The following is a 14,767-nucleotide window of genomic DNA, read 5'->3' as shown; positions in this document are numbered from 1 at the left end:
AAATTTTTTCAAAAAAAAAAAAATTTTTTTTTTTTTATTAATTAGAGAGAGTAATTAGTAGCAGTAATAAGTAATTAAATTTTCACGGACGGTAAGAGACAAAAAAAAATTAACTGAGAAAATTTTTTTTACTTTTCATTTTTATTTTTTTATTTAAATACTTGTGTTATTAAAATATGTATTTATTTATTTTTATTATTATTTAATTATTGTATACTTATTGTTTTTATGAGTAATTAGAGTGAAAGTGGGGGTAATTTTAATTACAATAATAAATTTTAATTATAATTAATTTTTGGAAAAAATAAATTTTTGCTTTGAATCAAAATTACGCCGAAAGTATCAAATTTATGGAAAAATTACATAAGACTTTTTTTATAGAAAATTTAATTTCCTACAAAAATGCTTCGGTCACTTTTCCTCATATCTTTAATACTTTTCCTATAATTTTCATTCAAAGTTTCCCAACTTCAAATTTTCTAGGAGTTCAGAAAATTTTCTTTATCGCTGACTTCAAATGGAAATTCCATGGAAATTTTCTGGTTTACGTGAAAATTTCTTTAGACCTTTTTTGCAGGAAATTTAATTTCCTATAAAATTTATCCCAACCAATTTTCCATAACTCTTACAGTTTTCCCACAATTTCCCTCCGAACTTTCCTTTCAAATTTCTGAAGAAAAGTAAACTTGTCTGACTTTAAATCGAAATTCTCTCAAAATTATCAACCCTACAGAAAAATTATACGAAATCTTTTTTGTAGAGAATTAAATTTCCTATAAAATTTGTTCTTCCAAATTTTCCCGTATTCCTATTAGATCTCCGTGAAAATGAATTTTAAAAATAAAAATTACCCACTTTGACTCAATTTCCTTACAAGTGATTAAAGACTAGAGTAATACTTGATTTTCTTAGTAATTATGTATGAATATATATAATACTCATTTATTTAAATCAATAAATATTATATTTAAAAAAAAAAATTTTTTCAAAAAAAAAAAAAGTAAATAATTGTGCAATAAATTATTTTGATGGTTAATTTTGATATGATGATCTATGATCTATATTAATAAATTTATCACATCAAATTTGATAAATATAAATATATATATTTATGTAATTACCGGTATAAATTGTACGTTTAATTAATTTATTATTTTTTATCGATAATTATTGTTTGCTTTTAATTATTCATGATTGTTATTGTTATTATTATTATTTAAATAATAATAATTATTGAATAAATTAACCGGCATGATCGGTAAGATAGTCAATAAGCCATTGGTCTATCGTATCTGCATTTTCTTTAACCCAACGAATGTTAAATCTTATCGTTTCGAGACTTTGTTCAAGAGCTCGCTGCCCACTGCCGACATCTACGTCGCTGAAAAATTGGCTTACCTGAAATTTATAAAAAATATTAATGGTTGTCTTAATGTTGGCCTTGAAGTAGAAATTTTGCGCTTCTCAATGAAATTTTTTTTGTTTCGATACGATGATTTTATACGGAGTTATTTAATTGTTGGCAGCACTAGCCTTCGGCTCGTGATGCCAACCTGCGGCCTAGCGGAAAATTCCCGATTGTTTTGGATTCTACTTCTCTTTCTTAGTGATTTTATAAAATATTCTAGATAATTCAACCCCCAGATAGACAGATTTCGATATTTTATTTTGCTTCAGTGTCCGTTAAAAATCGTAGAGACGCGCGATATAAAAAAATGTTGAGTCTAGTTTAGAGCAGAGAGTTCGGCTTCAAAATGAATTTTCTTCACCGTTTTTACGATTTGATTGGATACTATTCACTTGTTGGCAGCACTAGCCTTTGGCTCGTGATGCCAACCTGCGGCTTAGCTGGAAAGTTCCAACTGTTCTTAATTTTAAATCTCTTTCTGAGTGTTTTTATAAAATATTCTAGAAAATTTAACTCCTAGAAAGGCAGATATTCATATTTTTCTTTGCTTCAGTGTCCGTTAAAATTCTCAAAGACGCGCGACTCAAAAAAAAATGTTGAATCAAGTTTAAAGTAGAGAGTTTAGACTCTAAAATAATTTTTTTTGCCAACGATACGATTTGATCCTCATTTACATACACGTTGGCAGCACTAGCCTTCGGCTCGTGATGCCAACCTGCGGCATTCGATCAAATTTTCATCACTTTCGGGTTCCAAATAAACTTTCTACGACTTTTATAAGACGTTTTATTAATTTTTACCTCTTGGTAGTCGTATTCCGTGAAAAATTGCGAAGTAACCGTCGATATAAGCGTTCCCATGGTAAGCGACCCGTTACCAAAGAGAGCATGGAACTGCGGCCAGTAGGCTTTGAGATGTCTCCAGGCCAGCGATTGGCCCTCGGGATTTCTCGCCACTGCCGAAATAACGGCCTCGACATCCTGGGACTTGATATTCTCCCTATCGAGCGTTTTTAGCAGATAGCGCTGCAGTAGCCATGGGTCCGTCGAAGCGCCCAGCGCTTGTAGCATCAGCCGCTTCTCGCTGGGCACTTGGGTTTTTTTATACGTTTCCCAACAGTAATTCCACTCGGTTTCCCCACCGAAACGTACTCCCGCGATGTAAACAACGTCACGGATATTTGGCACAATTCGCTTGCTGCGCAACATCCAATCCTCGAATAGATTCTTAGCCGGCTTTACAACTTCGTCTAATTTAAGCTCAACTGCTGCTTGCAGTACTGCTATTCTCAGCCATCTGTAATTAATTGTTGTTATTTTTTATGTTCATTAGAAAAACGAAATTTGAACCCTTACTTTGTCAGATGATCGCCGTCATCTTTCCAGCCCACGGTCTGCGTAATCGGCGAGAGCAATTTTTTCAAAAAAATTATGTACCTCTTGTACCCGGAGCTTTCGCCCAATTTCTCTTTCCACGAGTGCAAGTAACTCAGGGCAGTTGCCCAGGGGGCGTAGTCTTTTTCTTTGAGTAAATACAGCGACAGTCTTAATGGAATCGTCGCATTAACTTCTCCCGCGTCGCAGAGCGTGAAAGCGTCGTCGATTAAATTGGCCCGGTCGATTGGGCTAAATTGCCATGGCTTAGTCATCAGGGTATCGATTATCGCATTCCACATTTCGTCGGGATAAGTAACTCGGTAGAAGCCTGATTGGTTTACGTTGCATTTTATGTAACTTGTGTTCTCAGGAATTTCGAAAGTTACTGAAATAAAAGTAAAAAGTATAGAAATTTGGGTATCTAGAGGTTAAAGTCGTTAAAATTCGGTAGAAAATGACTAGAAAAGGGTTTCAGAATCCGAAACCGTGGGAAATTTTCCCCGAGGCCGCAGGTTGGCATCACGAGCCGAAGGCTAATGCTGCCAACGAGTGGATAACTCGGGATTGAATTATCGTATCGAGATGGAAAAAAATTCATTTAAAAGCGGGGGTTGTCTACTTTAAGTTGCCCTCTATGATAAAAAATTTTTTATATACAAATATTAAGAGTCGAAAATTGGTTATTTAAAAAATTTAGTGTTTAAAATTTTTTTCCAATCTTCTAGCCCCGAAATAATAAATTTCTCAGTCCGAATTTTTAAACTCAATTTTTTTCGATTCAATCCGGCCATTCTTCACTTAATTGGCTTCAGGAGCCGAAGGCTACTGCTGCCAACGAGTGGATAACTCAGGATTAAATTATCGTGTCGAGATGGAAAAAAATTCATTTGAAAGTGTGAGTTCTCTACTTTAAGTTGCCCTCTATGATAAAAAAATTTTTTATATACAAATATTATGAGTCGAAAAATTGTTTATTTAAAAAATTCAGTGTCTAAAAATTTTTTTCCTATCTTCTAGCTCCGAAATAACAAATTTCTCAGCCCGAATTTTAAAACTCAATTTTTTTCAATTCAATCCGGCGATTTTTAAGTTTATTGGCATCAGGAGCCGAAGGCTACTGCTGCCAACGAGTGAATAACTCGGGATTAAATTATCGTATGGAGATGAAAAAAATTTTGTTTGAAAGCTTGAATTCTCTACTTTGAGTTGCACCCTACGATTTTAATTTTAATTTATAAATAAATAAATTAGAGTCAGAAAATCATTTATTTAAAATTTTTTAGCAGCAAAATCTCAAATTCCTCGGTCTGAATTTCGAAACCCAATTTTTTTCATTTCAATCCGGCCATTTTTCACTGACTTGGCATCAGGAGCCGAAGGCTAGTGCTGCCAACGAGTGAATAAATAAAATACTTACCATCAGACATGTTCATCCAGACATTGTAGACCACTTCCGGTTCTTTATCAACGTAATAACTAAGCGGAACGTACCACTTGTAATTAAATCCCTTGGGAGGGGGAACTTCTGTTTCATTGTCCGCGGGCGTCAGCATAAACCTTTTCTGGGATGCAGTGACAACTTTTCCCTCTCTCTTAATGGTGACCAATGGAAATCCTGTCTGCTGAGTCCAAGTGTCCATGATTGCTTTGACATCAAAGGTGCGGTTCGCATGTTTTGTGAACACGGACCAAAGGTCATTGGTATCAGCGCTGCCATAAGCGTGGACATTCAAGTACTCATTCAACCCGCGTCTGAAAATATCCTCGCCCAGAAAACCCTCTAGCATATTAAGAATAGAGGCGCCCTTATTGTAACTTATCGTGTCAAAAATGGCCTCAATCTCTGAAGGATCTTTAACGGGAACGCTGATTGGGTGACTGGTGGCCAGCCCATCTAGGCTCAGTCCCGACTGGGTCTTGTCCAGCACAAACTGGTCCATCATATTCCAGTGCGGGGACACGTGATTTACTCCCTTGTATTCAAAGAAACTGGCAGCGCCCTCATTTAGCCATAGGTCATTCCACCACTTCATGGTCACTAGATTTCCGAACCACTGGTGGGCAAGCTCGTGAGCTATGACTACTGCCACCCATTCATGGGCCACTGTCGATGTTTCTTGAGGGTTATACAGAATTGAAGACTCTCTATAAGTTATCAGGCCCCAGTTTTCCATCGCCCCGGCAGCAAAATCCGGTATTGCAATCAAATCTGTAATTTTTTTATTAATTACCGGCTGAGTCATTACCGACTGCGCCATTACCGACCGAGTCATTACCGACTGGGTAATTACCGACAGAGTCATTACCGACAGAGTCATTACCGACAGAGTCATTACCGACAGAGTCATTATCGGCTGAGTAATTACCGACAGTTGATAACTTACCTTGCTTAGGAAGAGGATAATGGACACCAAAGAAATCTTCAAAGTAATCCATGACCTTGACCGCAGTCTCAAGGGCATAAGTAGCCTGCGGTAGCATAGATTCGGATGCGTAAACGCTCACAGAGACATTGCGGCTGGTTAATTGCGATATTCGTTTGAAATCGCAGACTACGAAGGCCACCAAGTAAGTTGACATCTCGACAGATTCTTCGAAGTCATCTCGTAGCTGCAAATTTGTGTAATTTGACTAAATTAGACGAGTTTTGTGCGAAAGTTCCACTGATTGACTAATTAGTTATTAATATTTTCGAATAAGTTTATTATTGCCTAGACCTAGAAGGCAGAGAACTTACGAGTCCACGACCCATGTAGAAACCCGCGTCCTCGGTGTTCATTATCGGCATGTTGCAGAGCGCGATGTGGAACCGGTCGCGGAAAATGGAGACGCGGAACCTGGCTTTGAATTGGGGCTCGTCGAAGCACGGAAATGCTGACCGGGCGTACGTCGGCTCGAAGTGAGTCGTTGCCAAGTATCTGGAAAAATTATTAGATTTTAGAGGTAAGTAGGTCATGTTGGTACTCAAACTAACGGAAATTTACCGTACGTTAATTTTTTACTCTTTGAATTTTTCTCTAAACTCGATATTTTGCGAGATATATAAATTTTTAGATTTTTCATATATTTTGATTGGCTTATAAAATAAATATGAAAATTTTAGAAATAAGTAGGTCGTGTTGGTACTCAAACTAACGGAAATTTACCGTACGTTAATTTTTTACTCCTTGAATTTTTCTCTAAACTCGATAGTTTGCGAGTTATATAAATTTTTAGATTTTTCATATATTTTAATTGGCTTATAAAATAAATATGAAAATTTTAGGAATAAGTAGGTTGTGTTGGTACTCAAACTAACGGAAATTTACCGTAGGTAAAATTTTTACTCTTTAGATTTTTCCAAAAATCTGATAGTTTTCGAGAAATATCAAATTTTAGTAATTTTCGAATTTTGAAAACTTTTTCGAAGTTTCATTTACTGACCTTTTATCACCATCGGCAGTGGTGTAAGTACTTAAATAAAATCCTTCCAACTCGCTTGTCAATTGCGACACAAATCTTAAATGAATTGAATAATTTCCTCTTTTTCGAAATTTCGTCTCCTCGAGTTCTAAATACAATTGCTGGTGCTTTGGGTACTCTAATAATTTACTTATCTTCATATCATGGCCCTTGCGATTTTGAACCATCTAAAAAAAAAATTTTCTTTTTGTAAAATTTTTTTTTTCTTTTTTTAAAAAATTACCTTTTCAGTTATTGTCAAATTTTTACAATGGAAGACGACAAAATTGGTCTCTTTGTCAACGTAGAATTCAATGGTAACTTGTCCTAAAAAAAATTATTTTTGAAATTTTTTTTTTTCCAATTTTTTTAGAAAGAAAAAAAAAATTACCTTTGACTTCTAAAGTCGTAAGATTAGGGTGTATTGTTATGTTATATCGAGTCGGATGTGCAAATGATGGCAGCCTAACGTTATCCCATGGAAAAATCTGGAAAAAAAAAATTTTTTAATTTTCAAATTTTTCAAAATTTTTTTTTTTTTTTTTACCTCTCCATTTGTTGCTAGAGGTTCTGAAGTTTCATAATCATCATCGATACCTAAATTATCTGGTCTTTCACCAGCACATGGGCAGTCTAGAAAATAAAATTTCAAAAAATTAAAAAATTCACCATTTTTATGTCAACTTGTCTTTTAAATTAAAATTGCGGCGCAAGTTGTCAAAATTTCGAAAAAGTGACAATGACATTTTTTGTAGAAAATTAAATTCCCTACAAAAAAGTTATCAATACTTTTTTTAATAGGATGCATATTTACGCCATAAAACTGAATTTAAAAAATTTACCATAAAATCTGACAATTAGAAATTCGCAAAATTAATCCCAGGTCTTTAAAATTAAAATTACGGCTGAATTTACTAAAATTAAGGAAAAATGAAAGAAACTTTTTTTATAGGAAATTAAATTTCCTACAAAAAAGGTCTCTTACTATTTTTCTATAGGACCCATATTTACGATATAAAATTAAATTAAAACAATTTATCATAAAATCTGACAACTAAAAATTCGTAAAATTAATCCCAGATCTTTAAAATTAAAATAGCGGCCCAATTTGTCAAAATTTTGAAAAAGTTCTTAAGAAATTTTTTGTAGAAAATTGAATCCCCTACAAAAAAGGTCTCATTGCATTTTTCCATAGGACGCATGTTTACGCCATAAAATTGAATTTAAAAAATTTTCCATAAAATCTGACAATTAGAAATTCGTAAAATTAATCCCAGATCTTTAAAATTAAAATTGCGGCTGAATTTACAAAAATTAAGGAAAAGTTATAGGTACCTTTTTTATAGAAAATTGAATTTCCTACAAAAAAGGTATTGTAACTTTTTTTCATAAGACACATATTTACGCCATAAAATTGAGATTACAAAATTTACCATAAAATCTGACAATTAAAAATTCGTAAAATTAATCCCAGATCTTTAAAATTAAAATACCGGCCCAATTTCTCAAAATTTTGAAAAAGTTCTTAGGAAATTTTTTGTAGAAAATTAAATTCCCTACAAAAAAGGTCTCATTGCATTTTTCCATAGGACGCATGTTTACGCCATAAAATTGAATTTAAAAATTTTACCATAAAATCTGACAATTAAAAATTCGTAAAATTAATCCCAGATCTTTAAAATTAAAATAGCGGCCCAATTTCTCAAAATTTTGAAAAAGTTCTTAGGAAATTTTTTGTAGAAAATTAAATTCCCTACAAAAAAGGTCTCATTGCATTTTTCCATAGGACGCATGTTTACGCCATAAAATTGAATTTAAAAAATTTTTCATAAAATCTGACAATTAGAAATTCGTAAAATTAATCCCAGATCTTTAAAATTAAAATTGCGGCTGAATTTACAAAAATTAAGGAAAAATTAAAGAGATCTTTTTTATAGAAAATTAAATTCCCTACAAAAAAGGTCTCATTGCATTTTTCCATAGGATGCATATTTACGCCATAAAATTGAATTAAAAAAATTTACCATAAAATCTGATAATCAAAAATTCGTGAAATTAATCCCAGATCTTCAAAATTAAAATTGTGGCTGAATTTACAAAAATTAAGGAAAAATTAAAAAGATCTTTTTTATAGAAAATTAAATTTCCTACAAAAAAGGTCTCTTACTATTTTTCCGTAAAATTGATATTTAATGAGTTACAAATGAAAGTTATCAATTACCATTTTGTGGTCCCGCGAATGCGATAATAAGTGATATGGCGAATAATGTCGCGAAAACAATTGTCGCAATGCATAATGCACGCTTTTGCGAGCATACTGCGACACCATTGTGTTCATAAATACTTCGTTTATGTAATCCAGTATTACTGTCACCTGAAAGAAAAAAAAATAAATAATTAATTAATTTACATTTCGAACTCGAGTTTATAAAAAAATTTCTATGGGTAATTATATCTTTGAATTCATTTAATTGTGTTATTGTTACAAGGGTATGTTATTGATTGTGTACATGATATATTATTGTGTCGTATGTACACATGTGTTACATATATATGAAGAGAATAAAAAACTATTTAAAGACAACGAGTGCAAGCTATTAATAAAATTTTATTTTTTTTTAATTGGGTCTCATTAATGTACTGACACTAAGTACTTTTTTTTTGTAATCAAAAATTTTTCTTTTAATTTTCAAAATTAATAATTATTATCATGATTTTTGTTGGTCAAAAAATTTTTAGGGCATGTGGGTACTCAAACAAGAGCTCTCGGGTTAGTTAAGCCAAAAAAAGGTAAAAATTAAAAAAAAAAAATTTTTTTAAATTTTAGTTTTTTTCATTTTTGAAATTTTAGTTTTTAAATTAAATTCCGGCATGTGGGTACTCAAACTTCATCTCTCAACCCACTGATCACAAAAATAACAAAAAAGACGAAAAAAAAAAATTTTGGAATTTTAGAATTTTGGAATTTTTTTTTGAAATTTTTCCCCTGGCATGTGGGTACTCAAACTTCATCTCTCGACCCACTGAGTCTAAAAATAACCATCATGCCCCATAAAAATTTCACTATCGAATCGAATCTAAAGAAAATGAATTTTTCAACTCCCAGTAATTTTTTGTTGAAAAAAAAAAGACTTAATAATCTCACCTGTTAAAAAAGCAACGTCATCAACATCCTGTTCACTCATTATAACAAATGAATCTGGGGGTGGTCTTTTATAAACAAAACCTTTGACTTCCTGTTGTGACGCATACGCGACTTTAATCAAGGGCTCGCGGGATTCAGCCAGAATAATATTTTATGTTTATTTATTTATTTATTTATAAATAAATAAATAATATAAATAAATTTCCATTAGTACTTTCTACCGCTGAGCCTCTACCACAAACTTCCACATAATTTTTTTTCTTATCAATTATTTTAATTATTTTTCACTCAATACCGCAACGCGAAACGAAACCGCGGAAACCGCGAGCATCTTACTCCCCTTTGAATTTTTATTTTTTTTTTTCAATCTCAGTTGGGTCTAATAAATGTATAAATATATGTATATATATATAAATAAATTATTAAGTGAATTAAGTCAGTGCGTGGTTGGACAAAAATGGCGGATTGATTTCTACTGGGTGTTCATTCACCGCGTTCATGCTCACGGGGGTTTATTTGTGTCACGCATTACTATTGGACATGTGCTGCCATCTTTTGACAGTAAATATATTTATATTTCATCCCTTATATCTACATATATTTTATATATGTATGGAGAGAGAGCGAAATTTGAGTGGCTGTAAATTTATTTTATGGTATCGATTCTTTGGAGGCTATTTCTGGGAAAAATATGGGAAATACGAGAAAATGGTAAGAGATAAAATTTGCGGGAAATTTAATTTTCCAAAGAAAACGTCTCTTTGAATTTTTCCGTAAGTGGAAAATTTCATGAGATATTTTCATTTCTTAAGCGAAAAGTACGAAATAGAAAATTTTTATCTTTATTATTTTTAAAGGGAAATTTAGGGAAAACTATGCGAAATATAAGAAAATTACAAGAAACATAAATTGTGGGAAATTTAATTTCCTACAAAAAAAGTCTCTTATGGTTTTTTTTTAAGTGGATTTTTTTGTGAGATATTTTGATTTTTCAAGTGAAAAGTCTAGTGGAAAAATTTTTGGTTTTTATTTCTTTAAAAAATAAATTCTGGGAGAACTATGGAAAATATGAGAAAATTATAAGAGATAAATTTTGTGGAAAATTTAATTTCCTAAAAAAAATGTTTCTTATCATTTTGTCGTAAATGGAAAATTTCATAAGATATTTTCATTTTTTTAGTAAAAAGTTTTACAAAGAAAATTTTAGATTTTATTTTTTTAAAAGGAAATTTTGGGAAAATTATGGAAATTATGAGAAAACTATAAGACGTTAATTTCGTGGAAAATGTAATTTTCTTCCGAAAATGTCACTTATGATTTTTCCGAAAATGGAAAATTTCATGAGATATTTTCATTTTTTCAGTAAAAATTTTCCTAAAGAAAAATTTTAGATTTTATTTTTTTTAAAAGAAATTCTGGGAAAACTATGGAAAATATGAAAAATTATAAGAAATAAATTTTGTGGAAAATTTAATTTTCTACAAAAAATGTTTCTTATGATTTTTCCGAAAATGGAAAATTTAATGAGATATTTTCATTTTTTTAGTGAAAAGTTTAGTAAAGAAAAATTCTAGATCTCATTTTTTTAAAAGGAAATTCCGGGAAAACTATGGAAAATATAAGAAAATTGTAAAAGACAAAATTTGGAGAAAATTAAATTTTCTACGAAAAAGTCTCAATTTATTTTTCTGTAAATCTAATAATTAAACTAAAATTTTAATTTTTAATAGAGACCGCGGAAAATTGCGAAAATCTATGACAAGGGCGGAAAATTTTTTAACGACGAGCATTAGTAACGTTTAAATTGTAAAAATAGTAAATTCTATGTATAAAAAAATATTTAGGACAAGATTTATTTTCGTTTCTTTTAAATACTCAGGTACGAATGTTTAACTGAATGAACTCTTGAACTTGTGACCCGACGTTTTTACATTTAGCCTCGAGTATCCTTCCGAAATGTATAAATTATTCTAGTCTATTGACTTCTTCCCGCTAAATAAAAATAAACATAAATATAAACCCGTGGAACTCGAGATAAAATATCTAACATGGGCATAGCTTCACTTTTTAGCAGAACTGTGACCCATAAAATTTCTATTCTTACTCATGAATATTCCTCGTCACAAGTCCTTTCGAACAAGTACCCACAACCTTAGGTTTGTTTCAAAATTTTTTTCTCGAAAAAAAAGAAAATTCAAAATTTTCCATTTTTACTCTAATTGATCTATGAACTAAATTTTTCTGAAATTAAATTCCCTTTTCAATGAGTACCCACATGCCCAATTTTCCTTTAATAATTTTCCAAAAAGAAAATTTACAGGAAAATTCAAAATTTGAAAATTATTATTTTCTTATTTGGAAAATATCGTTTGGAAAATTTCCTCTCGAAAGAGTATTCACAAGCCCAATTTTCCTTTAATAATTTTCCAAAAAGAAAATTTACAGGAAAATTCAAAATTTGAAAATTATTATTTTTTTTTTTGGAAAATATTGTTTGGAACATTTCCTCTCGAAAGAGTACTCACAAGCTCAATTTTCCTCTAATAATTTTCCGGAAAGAAAATCACAGGAAAATTCAATATTTGAAAATTATTGTTTTCTTTTTGGAAAATATCGTTTGGAAAATTTCCTCTCGAACGAGTACCCACAAGACGAGGTTTCCTTAAATTTTCCAGAAGTCCAGAAAATTCGGAAAATTCATGGAAAATGTAATGCGTAAGAAATTTGAAATTTAAAATTACCTGAAATTTCTGGAATTTCTGTATTGGCAGTTCCATTTTGTCCAGGACTTCTAGAACTGGACGTCCGTCCAATGGGCTCCAGTCTTATGGCCTCGCTGCTCGTTCTTGTTGAATGTCCAGGCATTTCTTCTTTAATTTCTCTCAACTCAAATATTTTTTGGTATTAAAATTAACTACAGATCCAATAAACTAATAAATCAATTACTTATAAATAAAATTAATCCTGAGATTCGGTTGGTTCAAATATATTCTTTGGCACGTAGTAAATAAATCACAGATTTTTTTATTCTCTTTGGTCCCAATTGTCTGTTTTATTTTATTTTGTGTTTTTTTCTTTGATATAAAGTGATTGGCTTCAAAAATATTTATATTAAATTTTCAAAAAAATATTACTTTATATATTTATATATATATATTTTTTTTTACTAATGGATTGAGACGGTAAAGTTGTTATAAAACCTGAAATCAAAAATATTATCATATAATTTTTACATGGCATGTGGGTACTCGAATGAGAGCTCCCAAGTCACTGAACTCAAAAATGACAAAAATTTTGAAAACTAACAAAATTTTTCGATTTTTTAAAAATTGGTATTTTCGCTATAAAAATTTTTCGGGCAAATTGGTACTCAAACAAGAGCATGTGAACTCAACTATCCAAATATCCTGAAAATTTCAAAAAAATATCAATTTTCAAATTTTGACTTTTTTTATTTTTGAAATTTTTTTTATTAAAAATTTTATGTGCATGTGGGTACTCAAATGAAAGCTCTCATGCTAACTAACACACTGAGGTTACAAATTTTGGATTCCAAAAATTTATTGATTATTTTTTTGGGGAAGTTAAAAAAAAAGGAAAATTTTTTCTAATTTTGACACTGAAGCATTTAAATTAATTTTACAGCGAATCTATCACACTTACGAAAAAAATGAACGAATAAAAATTTATTTAGAATTAAATTTCCTACAAAATTGTCTCAGTGCACTTTAGCTCTATCTCCAACCCCTTCGCTCAGAATTCAAGTTCAAACTCAAGAACCCAATCTCCCAGAAATCAATTTTTTTCCCACTGACCCCAAGTACTAAATTCTATAATAACTCGGAAAATATCGCAGATACGACAAAAAGTTATTCCTACAAATTTCTTCCTTATAAAATTTCCCACAAAAACTTTCCTACAAACTTTTCCCTAAACTCAATATTTTCCGACTTATCACCTCTCAAACTCCAAAACTCCAAAAAAATCACAATGTCACTACAAAACCCAATTATATATATAAATATATGAATATATAAAAATATGTCTATACACATTTAACATAAATAATATCTCTACACCCTTAGGAAAATATAAGGGAGCATAATTTCCATGGAAACGCGATGCCACTGAAAATCCAATATCTATAATTTTTTTTATTTTTCCTCCCCATGATTTTTTTATTCACTCTCATATATTTATATATTTATAAATATATATAAAATCACCTTAATAAAATTTTTTCAGTATTCTTAGCCAAATTTTAATTTTGGAATTCAAAATTTTTCCCGAAAAAATTTTCAAAATTTTTTTTTGAAAAAAATATATAAATATATATGTATACATATATTATATATTTATGTTTACTTACATAGTGAACATTTTAATTATTAAATAAAAAAATATTTATTTAATTTTGTTTTTTTTTTTTTTTAATTTTTAAGGGCGAAGTGAACGCCCGGGCGGCAAAAATGTCACTGAAGTAGACTTTTTAACTCTTTTGATTCTGTACATGCTCTGTACTCTTGTATGTGTACTCTATGTACGATAATAATGCACTGAGACATTGAATTACTCGATATAGAGCACAGAGAGAGCAGAGATGGGGATAAATTTAAATACGAGGGAGAGAGAAGGGGAGAATGGGAGTGGGGACACAGTCAGTGAGGGAGAGACAGAGAGAGAGAGATATTGGGAGGGTTGGTTTTAGTACCAGACGCTCAAGATAGAGGCGCCTGTGTGGACATTCGAGATCGAGGGACGTTTGTTTAAAGCTACAGGTTTTTTTTCTGTTGATATTTCATGGGAGGGGTAGAGAGGGGGGCAGGGGTGAGTTGGGGTGGAAATTAAGGGCAAGGGTGAGGGTGACGTGGGTATGCGTTGCTCTTTTTTTTGTTTTGTAGATTGAGGGTGCAGTTTTTTTTTTTAATGCGATTTTGGAAAATTTTAAAAAAATTTTTTTTTGGTTTCATATGAAGGGGTTGTAAATTTTTTTTTTTTAAACGAGATTTCGAAAAAAAAAGAAATTTGAAAAATTATCTTACTACGGAACTTTTTTTTTTTTTTAATGCAATTTTGGAAATATTTTTTGAAATTTTATAAGGATGAGTTTGGAATTTTTTTTTTTGGACTGCGATTTTGAAAATTTTTTCTTAAATTTTAGTCCAATGGGATTTTTTTTGGAAATTTTATTAGGAAGAGTTTGGATTTTTTTTTTTGGACTGCGATTTTGGAAATTTTGTTTAAAAATTTTTTTTGTTTTTATATAAAGGGGTTGTAATTTTTTTTTTTTTAAACATGAAATTTTTTAAACATGAAATTTGAAAAATTATCTTACTACGGAATTTTTTTTTTTGGAATTCGATTTTGGAAATATTTTTTGAAATTTTATTAGGAAGA

The 14,767-nt window shown here is 30.8% G+C and overlaps 1 protein-coding gene across 3 annotated transcripts; it reads right to left on the bottom strand.

The window, feature by feature from the left end:
- Nucleotides 1–62: 62 nt before the first annotated feature.
- Nucleotides 63–13,909, bottom strand: LOC130674711 (endoplasmic reticulum aminopeptidase 2-like). Of its 3 annotated transcripts, none has more exons than XM_057480122.1 (13): nt 13,740–13,909; nt 12,112–12,570; nt 8,447–8,599; nt 6,773–6,858; nt 6,617–6,713; nt 6,470–6,552; nt 6,208–6,413; nt 5,522–5,702; nt 5,169–5,415; nt 4,202–4,993; nt 2,764–3,169; nt 2,209–2,704; nt 63–1,398 (listed from the first exon to the last, which is right to left on the bottom strand). In XM_057480122.1, the coding sequence occupies exons 2-13, from the start codon at nt 12,233–12,235 to the stop codon at nt 1,243–1,245; spliced, it is 3,027 nt and encodes a 1,008-aa protein (XP_057336105.1). In that variant the 5' UTR covers nt 12,236–12,570; nt 13,740–13,909; the 3' UTR covers nt 63–1,242. The 3 variants fall into 3 exon arrangements, with proteins under 3 accessions (XP_057336105.1, XP_057336106.1, XP_057336107.1); XM_057480123.1 differs by having other exon boundaries at nt 5,169–5,394; XM_057480124.1 differs by lacking the exons at nt 12,112–12,570; nt 13,740–13,909 and adding an exon at nt 9,371–9,830.
- Nucleotides 13,910–14,767: the final 858 nt, after the last annotated feature.

This window comes from Microplitis mediator, chromosome 9 (genome assembly GCF_029852145.1).
Source record: "Microplitis mediator isolate UGA2020A chromosome 9, iyMicMedi2.1, whole genome shotgun sequence".
Classification (NCBI taxonomy): domain Eukaryota; kingdom Metazoa; phylum Arthropoda; class Insecta; order Hymenoptera; family Braconidae; genus Microplitis; species Microplitis mediator.
Note: the sequence above shows the minus strand (reverse complement) of the source record. Positions and strands in the feature narration are given on the sequence as shown.